Source organism: Corvus brachyrhynchos, unplaced genomic scaffold (genome assembly GCF_000691975.1).
Source record: "Corvus brachyrhynchos isolate BGI_N302 unplaced genomic scaffold, ASM69197v1 scaffold99, whole genome shotgun sequence".
Classification (NCBI taxonomy): domain Eukaryota; kingdom Metazoa; phylum Chordata; class Aves; order Passeriformes; family Corvidae; genus Corvus; species Corvus brachyrhynchos.
In genome coordinates this window covers 2,783,287-2,791,879 of record NW_008239778.1, presented here as the reverse complement: position 1 = coordinate 2,791,879, position 8,593 = coordinate 2,783,287, and the positions used below count along the sequence as shown (strand labels likewise).

The following is an 8,593-nucleotide window of genomic DNA, read 5'->3' as shown; positions in this document are numbered from 1 at the left end:
ACCCTGCTCCTCAGTGCTTTGGCTCCCAAGGGTAATCCTCATGCAAAACTGCAGCTGAAGTTTCAAGGATGCTTTGTTGCAAAGAGTTTTGCACCTGTGTTACTGGGAGCAGCTTTGTTTTTCCTAAGGATTGAGCCTGTGAAGTCCCAGGGCTCCAGTCCCAAATGTGGCCAGGGCCAGCCACTCCTGTGGATGGGGAACTGGCACAGAAGGTTGTGCAGAGCAGCTAAGGAAACGTCGCTTAAGCAACTTGGCTAAACTGAGACAGGCAACCAGAAGGGAGCAGGAGAACCAGCCAAGGGGCAACAGTGGCAGAGGGGAGGAATCTGGTATGAAGGTTTTCCTGGCTTGTGGGGATCAGGCTCCTCTAGCAAGGGGCTACCTATGATTGCAGCTGCCCACAGCCCCCCCAGCCCCTGGCATCCCCTCACTGCTGACAGCACTGCCCCCAGCTCCTGTCCCACAGCACTACTCCCAGTTCCCTGCCCACAACACTGGCCCCCAGTTTGCTGCCCTCATCAAGCCACAAGGCCTGAGATCTTCTGTCCTTTGAAAGCCAATTTGGTAGCCAAATGTGTATTTATTTACCGTTTTCCCAGCTTTTGTCCCTCCTTCATAGTAGGCATGGGATGCTCATGGAAATGTGTGCCAATGCATGACTGCTGGAAGGACATGGGTAGTGCCATCAGTGCACACAAGTGGGGCCACCTCCCCTGCGAGACCCCATGTCACCCCTGGGAAGCAGTACCTCTTTCCTCTGATAACTGATAAGGCAGTATCGCTGCTGTGCAGGCAATGCTGGGTGCCTTCTGGGTTCCACTTCCGGAAACCTTGCATGCAAGGAGCTGCGGGCTGAGCCACAGGATGAGGCTGGTAAGGGAAGAGAGCTTGGGGAGTGACACCAGGGGACTTTTACAACCTGGTCAGGACTCACTGCAGCATTTACAGCTTCATGGGGAAATGGTGTTTTGTTTGTCTTGACCTTGGCTTTGTGGCAGGGGAGGTGGGGTTGCCCAGCCCTATGTGCCCGTAGTCAGCTCTGCCAGAGGGGGATAAGGTCAGCAGCAGAGTCTGTGCTGGAGGCTGATCTAGGAAAATGTTCTGCCCAGCTCACAGCCTCCTGCAGCTCCAAGGGCATCAGGGAAGATGCCCACTGTGACCAGTGTAACCCATTACGGTGTTCTGCCTTGGAGGAGGATGTTGGAGCTGGGTGTCCCAGCTGGGGTGGCAGCAGTGCTGAATTTCTGTTCCCATCCCCAGGCACTGGAGCAGATGCCATCCCTGGCAGAGGTCCTCTTGCCCTCAGTCCTGGGATGCCAATGGGGCTGCAAGCTAAAAAGCTCCCTCCCTGAGAAGTCCCCACAAGGTCCAGCACCAAATAGAAAACCTCCAGGCAGCACCTGGGGTTCTCCATTTTTTTCTCTGCCCATCAGCCAGGTGTCAAGAGGCGAGGTTAACACGCCAGGCTGGTGTCATGGGCCGTCCCACGGGTAGCCTGCTGCCTCTGTCACAGCCAGCGGGACTGATGCCCGTGGCAGTGGGGACAAAATCCAGATCGCTCCTTTTTTAGTGCCGAGAATGCTCCGCGCCGCCGGGAGCACTACCCGAAATGGTTGCTTGCCCATGTTTATAGTCTCCCTGAGTCTGAGTTAATCCAGCAGCAGCTTGTTTATGCTGTAGGTTAAATAGTGTCAGGAGCCTGCCCTAATGACTGTGTGATGGGCTGAGAAAGGCAGAGAGAGCCCTGTTCTGGCCACAGCAGTGTCCCTTACCCTGCTCCTACAGCCCTCTTGCACACGGGGCCATGGCTCCATATTCCCTTTGCTGGATGGGGAACAGTGGCTCTGGATGTGAGCCACGTCCAGACTCAGCCCTGTGTTGGCCTTGGAGGCATTGATTTTTGGAGAGTTCCTCTGCAGTGGATCAGGAGATCAGGAGTGTCTGGGTAGGTCACTGAGACCAGCAAGCTGCAAACCTACTGTAGGCTTTAACCCCAAATCACTGATGGCTACCGTGCTCCACCTGCCTTCACACACCCTCAGCCACAAAATGTGTCCTAGTCCCCAAAACACACCATCCTGGCATGAAAATTGGGTCCTGCATCTACCACATGCCTCAGGCAAAGGGTAGGAAAGTTCAGCAACATGTCCCACGTCCAGCAGGAGGAAACTTGGAAAATTATTCCTCAGGTGAGACTTGGTAGAAAAAGCCCCAGTGAGCCCTGAGAATTGGGGCCCAGTGGAGGAGTGCTGGTGGCCATGCTCACCCTGCCACCTTTCCCTGTCCAGGTGGGTGTTCCTCTACGAGAAGGGCTACCAGTCACAGGACAGCATCGTAAGCTCGGTCTCGGTGAAGTTGAAAGGGCTGACGCTGACCAATGAGAGTGTCCTGGGTCCTCACATTTGGGATGTGGTGGATTATGTTTTCCCACCCCAGGTAAGGAGTCAGGGTGGGTGGGTTAGGAATTTGCTTTTGTCCCTGTGGCTGCTTTTCCCCATGTGCTGGGGTGCAGATGGGTCCTCAGCATAGGCTTTCCATGGGGCTAACCATGACAGGGTGTCCCTGTGGTGGAAAGGAGGTTGCTCCCGTCACAAACCTCTGCCCAGGTTCTCCCTGGGGAGCATTTGGTACTTGGGACCCACTATGGCTGAGGAGGCCCATTTGAGGCTGCCTCCAAAAGGATCAAGGATCCTCCGGTGCCTCCGGAGCAGTATCTCAGGCAGTGAGCAGGGTCCTCCACTGTCCCTGGGGCTGGTGGCACTGTAGGTCCCCATCCAGGGACAGGCTCCTCACAGAGGAGACCCTGTGCTGGCTGTGAGCTCGTTGGCTGTCTCTCCACAGGGGGACAACTCGTTCGTGGTGATGACCAACTTCATTGTCACTCCTGGACAGAAACAAGGAACCTGCCCAGAGGTAAACGCACTGGCTTCCTTCAGTGGGCTGAGCTTCTGTAATTCAGGGGGACTGTGGGGAAAGACTTTCCTGACATTGGGAGGTTTAGTAAAAGCCTGAGCCTGGCCCCATATTATTGTTCCTGACTCCTGTGTGCTATGTGAAGACTTTTATTCTGCTGAAAAACAGGCAGCATCCATTTAAATTTTCTTCCCTTTGAGATGATCAGGCAGAGCAGACTTGAGGCTTAAATGAAAACATCTGCCCAGAGTGAATAAATTGCCCCTTTTTTCCTGCTTTATCTGGACAGCCTTGGTTGGGAAGCAGTGTATGGACAAGGCTCTGAGCAGTGTATCCCTCTAGGAAAATTCTGCCTGGTGAGGCAGGAGGGACAGAGGGATTGAAGCTGCAGGGTGGGATGCTAAGAGGTGGCTGCTTTCTCCAAACAGCTGCCAGATGCCGGGCTGTGCACGCGGGACAGCGACTGCAGCAAAGGGAAGTACAGCCGTCAGGGACAAGGTACGGCGCACGGCCCCGGGGCACCGGCCTCGGTGTTTCTGGTGAGACGCACCCAGAAAAGCTGCCTGGCTGGGGTGTCACCTGACTGGGGGACATGCTTTGGACAGGGGTTTAGGAAAAGCCTCTGACATGCTGGTTGAAGTTTCCACCTGGGCTGGTCCAGCTCTGCTCTTTTGAAAGATACCTGAGCTGCAAACAGCTCAGCCAACAAAAGATTAATCAGGACTAAGCCATTTCCCCCAAACTCTTGTCCTCTTATCAGCTCAGCATTTTCTTAGGTGTGTTTTAACAAGAAAAATCCCCAGCTCTTCCCCTGTACAGCATTGTAAGAGAAACCACTGCCCTGAGCTGAGAGGCCACAATTAATTTCCTGTTTTAGAACGGTGCCAAAGCCTTGAGCATTTTGTGCCTTGAAGCAGAAGCCCCAGCCAGATCCCATCCATCCCAGCATGAGGCTGAGATTTCACAGGATCCAGGGGTGTAAGCAGCTGTCTCTCCCACAGGGCTCATGACTGGCAAGTGTGTACACTACAACAACACTGTGAAGACCTGTGAGATCTTTGGCTGGTGTCCTGTTGAAGTCGATTACCATGTTCCCAGGTAAGGAATGATGATGTTGCCCTCTTTCCCACCCCAGCTGCACTTGGTGTGGGACAGACCAAGCTGGGGCTCTATGGGATGTGGCTAGGACAGCCTGAGTCATGAAAGACCAGAAAGGGAAGGGATGAGACCACCATTTTTCTGTGGCTTGTCCCAGTTTGGGTGAATTTCTACCAAATGGGGCTTTCTCTAGAGCCTGGAGAGCCAAGTGATGGATACATGTCTACACTTGTGTTTTTCAGCCCTGCCCTACTGTCAGAAGCAGAGAAGTTCACCTTGTTCATCAAGAACAGTATCACCTTCCCCAAGTTCAAGGTGTCCAGGTAAGGAGAGGTTTGGGGGGTTGGCTCCTGGTCAGTTCCTCCAGCTGTGTCCCTCAGAGGAAACCATGGGTTTAGCTGGATGGATGTAACTGGATGCTTGGTATAGAGGATTGCATACCTCATCAGGGATCCCAGAACTACTCTAACCACTTCACTGAACCCCAGATTACCTCATAGGAACTGAGACATTTCCCTCCCAAGTCTGTCCCACTTCACCTGGTAGCTGTAGTTACTGGAAAGATTTCTGGAATTAACCTCTCCTGAGTTACCCTCACAAGTTGCACATGAAAATATAGTTTCTCTGATTCTTCATTTTTCTTCTCTGAAGACAACATAAAAATACTACATGGCCAGGATAAGCTTGGTGCCCCAGAGTCCCTCTTAACATCACAGATTCGATCTGTTTCAGCAAAGGGTGGGGTTGGCCCCTTCCTGGCAGCACTGGGGGAAGTGCTGCTGGCTGAAGGCATACTCATAAGAGGATCTGTGATGGCACCGATTATATATCTGATTTGAAACAAATTAACAGAAGCTATTTGTGCTGAAGACAGTCGATTCTTCTCTCTAAGCTGATCTTGTCCCCGTGCTGCAGCCAAGGTTAAATGTCCTGGCAGCTGGCATTCTTGGCAAAGTCTTGGGCTGACCTCACACTGCACCCCAAGAGGTGGCTGGGAGAGGGGATCCCCCCAGCAGCAAGCAGAGGTGCCCTGAGCAAGGGCAGGCTGAAGAGGACACAGAGAGGAAGCAGGTCCTGGCAGTGAGGGCGGCGGGGCTGGCTGCTGTGGCAGGGGCTGTGCCAGACCCCTCTGGGCTGTGGGGAAACTTCCTGCCTTTGATCACTGCTGACAATTAACTGCTGAGCATCAGTGACGGGATGAGGTTGAGCAAGGCACAGGTCTTACAAAACCATAGGCTTCACAGAGAGGATGTTTTTAGGCAAAAGAGCAGAGTGGGATGGAAGGCAAGAAGTTTTCCTTTCCTTTTAACCCTTGCTATAGGAGACAGCAAACTCCAGCTAAATGTAAAAGCTGTGGGATACACTCACTATCCATGAGGTGTCCCAGATAAGAATTGTTGGTGCTCCGAGCATTGCCTAGCAGAGCCCATGGACAAGCTGGCAGGTGAATGGGAGAGGGACATGGATTGGACATGGGACTTCCAGAGGTTATTTCCCACCCAAATTATTGTATTATTGAGAATTTTTCTCACTCTCTTTTCATTCACAGGCGCAACTTAGTTGAGAGCATTACCAAGCAGTACCTGAAGAAATGCACCTATCACAAAGTCACCGATTCCTTATGTCCTGTGTTCGAACTAGGATACATAGTGAAGGAATCGGGTCAGAATTTTACCTTTCTGGCTGTTAAGGTACTTCAATTTCAAGTGATGTTCTTTGCTGTTGATGGGAGAGGGACACTGGCAGTGCAATCATCCCCAGCTGTTGAGATGATTTTCTGTTTTCTCAAGAATGCTTGAGAAAACAAAAGTGTCAGAATTATCTCATAGAGATTATGAATCTCCTTGGACATGGCCTAATATTTACATCTTTCTTGGAAACTCTTGAGAAGATTTGACCCACTGGCAGTAAATCCCAGGGTTCAGTTTGTTTTAATTTGAGCAATGAATAACTAGATCTGTGTGGCCAAATCCCATCTGATTGAGCTTGGAAGTCCCAGCTGGATGGTCAAATATTGGTCATTGCACAGTGCAAACTGCAGCCTTTCCCCAGGCTCCAAAATGCAGCTTTGTCCAACACTCCTCAGGCTGGCGTGTGGGATTATCTGCTCCCTCTGCACTGCAGAATCTTGTGATAGCTTTGCCAGGCACTGAATAAAATCAGAGGCTTGCATATATGAACATGTATTGCATAGATTGGATCAGATGGCCCAGAGAAGCTGTGGCCACCCCATTCCTGGCCAGGTTGGACAGGACCTGGAGAAACCTGGCCAAGTGGAAGGTGTTTGGAACAGGATGGTCTTTATGGTCCCTTCCAACCCAAACCATTCTAAGATTCTATATGTTAAAGGTGTAAAAATACAAGCCTCTGGGGCACAGCTATTTACAATCTGGAGTGAGCTCAGGAGGGACTCCTGCGTTTCCTGAGCAATCTCTTGGGCAAAATCAGGTAAGGGAAGGCTGTCCCATGAGGACCAGAAGGGATCTGTGGTGAGCACTGTTTCTCAGGACCATGCCTTGGGCACAGGATTTGGATCAGGAACAAGAGGGCATGAATTTATTTGTGTATCCAGCACTCAGGGCAGAAACAAGAGCCTCTGCAAGGGGTTATGTACAGGCCACAAAGCCAAGGCTGCCCAGGAAGGCTGAGGCAGCAGTAGGGTCCTGAGCCAGGACACCTCATGGCATTGAGATGACATGTATGAGGAGGGAAGTAGGGTCCTGAGCCAGGACACCTCATGGCATTGATGACATGTATGAGGAGGGAAAACATTTCTCTGTGTGGGCCAGGTCCAAGGAGGGGCAAGCCCATGACTCCACTCTTGGCTGCAGGGCGGAGTGGTGGGCATCACCATAGACTGGAACTGTGACCTCGACTGGCCCCTGCGGTACTGCAAACCCATTTACCAGTTCCATGGCCTTTACAATGACGACAGTAACGTTTCACCAGGGTTCAACTTCAGGTAAGGAAACATCTGTTAATTCTCCAGGCATAATTCAGAAGTGACAGCTTTCAGGTTCCCACAGCGCTCAAGGGATGGTGGAAGGTCAGAGACTTCTTCAAAATACTCACTACCCTTGCAGGGCCAGACAGCAGTACCAGTGCTCTTTAAAATGGCATGAGAAAAGTGGTAATACACCCCTTGGCTTCAAAATTACCCTATTTCCTTTCCATCTCCTCCCCCTTGCTGGCTCTCCTGCTTGGCTGAGCTTTTGGGAAGCCCCTTGAAAGACTAGAGAAGGTGCAGGATCATCTCACATGTTCTCACAGTCTCTATCCTCTCCTCTGTGTGACGCTGTCACTAGTGCTGCATCAATATCTGCAGCGTGCAGGACTTGGGGACATCAGATCAAACAGCACGAGCAGGAGGTGAAACTCCAACCTGCAGGCAGGCAAACTGAGGCACAGAGAGGAGAGGTGCCAACAGCCCAGCTCCTTCAGGGGGTTTAAGGAGAAGGTCAGGAGCAGGTCTGTGATAGCACATTCCCAGATCTGTGTCCAAGATCCTGATGCTGTAGGGTTGCAGGGGCTGTTAGACACTCTGGCAGACCATTAACACTCACCATCCAATTGCACAGATATGCCAAATACTACAAAGAAGGTGGGATGGAAAAGAGGACACTCTACAAGGTGTTTGGGATCCGGCTCGACATTTTGGTGAATGGCAAGGTAAGGGTGGATCCCCTGGATCCCTGGGACAGCAGTGCCATGTCCTTGGGAAGGTACCAGCTCTGTAACACAGCACCAGGATCCTATGGGTTCAGGAAAACTAGTATGAGTGCTTTCCTCGGGTGCTGGCCCGCTCACAGGAACCCTTGGGAAGTACTGGGGAAGGGAAGAGAGGAGGAAACCGTGTTTTATATGTCACATCTTTCAGCTGCAGCTTGGTCAATGGTTTTGTCAAAAAAACTTCATGATGGGAGTGGGGGGGACCTGTGGAAACTCAAAACTTTTTACTGATATTTCCAAAAGCTGAACATTTGCATTTTTCTATTTTGTCTTTTTCTTCCCACTGGGAGAGAAGGCTTTCCTCATTATGTTCCCACTGGGAATATTCAAAGTGTATACTTTTGTTTGGTTGCTTGGTTTTGGTTGGGTTTCTTATATTAAAAATACAGGAAGAAAAGTAACTTCAATTTATTTCAGCCTAAAAACAACCTATAATATTTTTCTGTTTGACTAGTTCTTTCCCAGCTCCTGTTTCCCTGTGTGCTGTGGTTGCTGTTTGGGTTGCTGCGAGGCACTTTTGCCGAGCCCCACCTACAGCTAGAGCACCCTTTTATTTTCCCCTGGTCTGACTGTAACTTATCACCTATTTTCTCTGACTTTATCCAGGCAGGCAAATTTGACATCATCCCGACCATGACCACAATTGGCTCTGGAATTGGTATTTTTGGAGTGGTAAGTTCAGATATTTCCAGCCTCTATATGGAGACTCTCAAATTATTCTTCTTGCCTGTGACATCTGTGGGAAGTGTCCTTGAGCTGCAATGAAATGCTGGCTACTGCTCAGGGAATCAGAGGATGGGCAAAGGGGGGAAATGAGGTGCTCTCCTGCCTTGCTAGCTCAGGAAAATAGATT

General features: G+C 50.9%; 1 protein-coding gene across 3 annotated transcripts in view; it reads left to right on the top strand.

Annotated features, from left to right (window-relative positions):
- Positions 1–8,593, top strand: part of P2RX1 (purinergic receptor P2X 1) — an 11,861-nt gene that overhangs the window by 1,315 nt on the left and 1,953 nt on the right. For all 3 annotated transcript variants that reach the window (XM_017743074.1, XM_017743075.1, XM_008640383.2), the window contains exons 2-10: positions 2,289–2,436; positions 2,842–2,913; positions 3,342–3,411; positions 3,915–4,011; positions 4,254–4,334; positions 5,561–5,702; positions 6,843–6,973; positions 7,590–7,680; positions 8,347–8,412. In XM_017743074.1, coding sequence (XP_017598563.1) covers positions 2,289–2,436; positions 2,842–2,913; positions 3,342–3,411; positions 3,915–4,011; positions 4,254–4,334; positions 5,561–5,702; positions 6,843–6,973; positions 7,590–7,680; positions 8,347–8,412 — 898 coding nt within the window. The remainder of the gene's footprint in view (positions 1–2,288; positions 2,437–2,841; positions 2,914–3,341; positions 3,412–3,914; positions 4,012–4,253; positions 4,335–5,560; positions 5,703–6,842; positions 6,974–7,589; positions 7,681–8,346; positions 8,413–8,593) is intronic.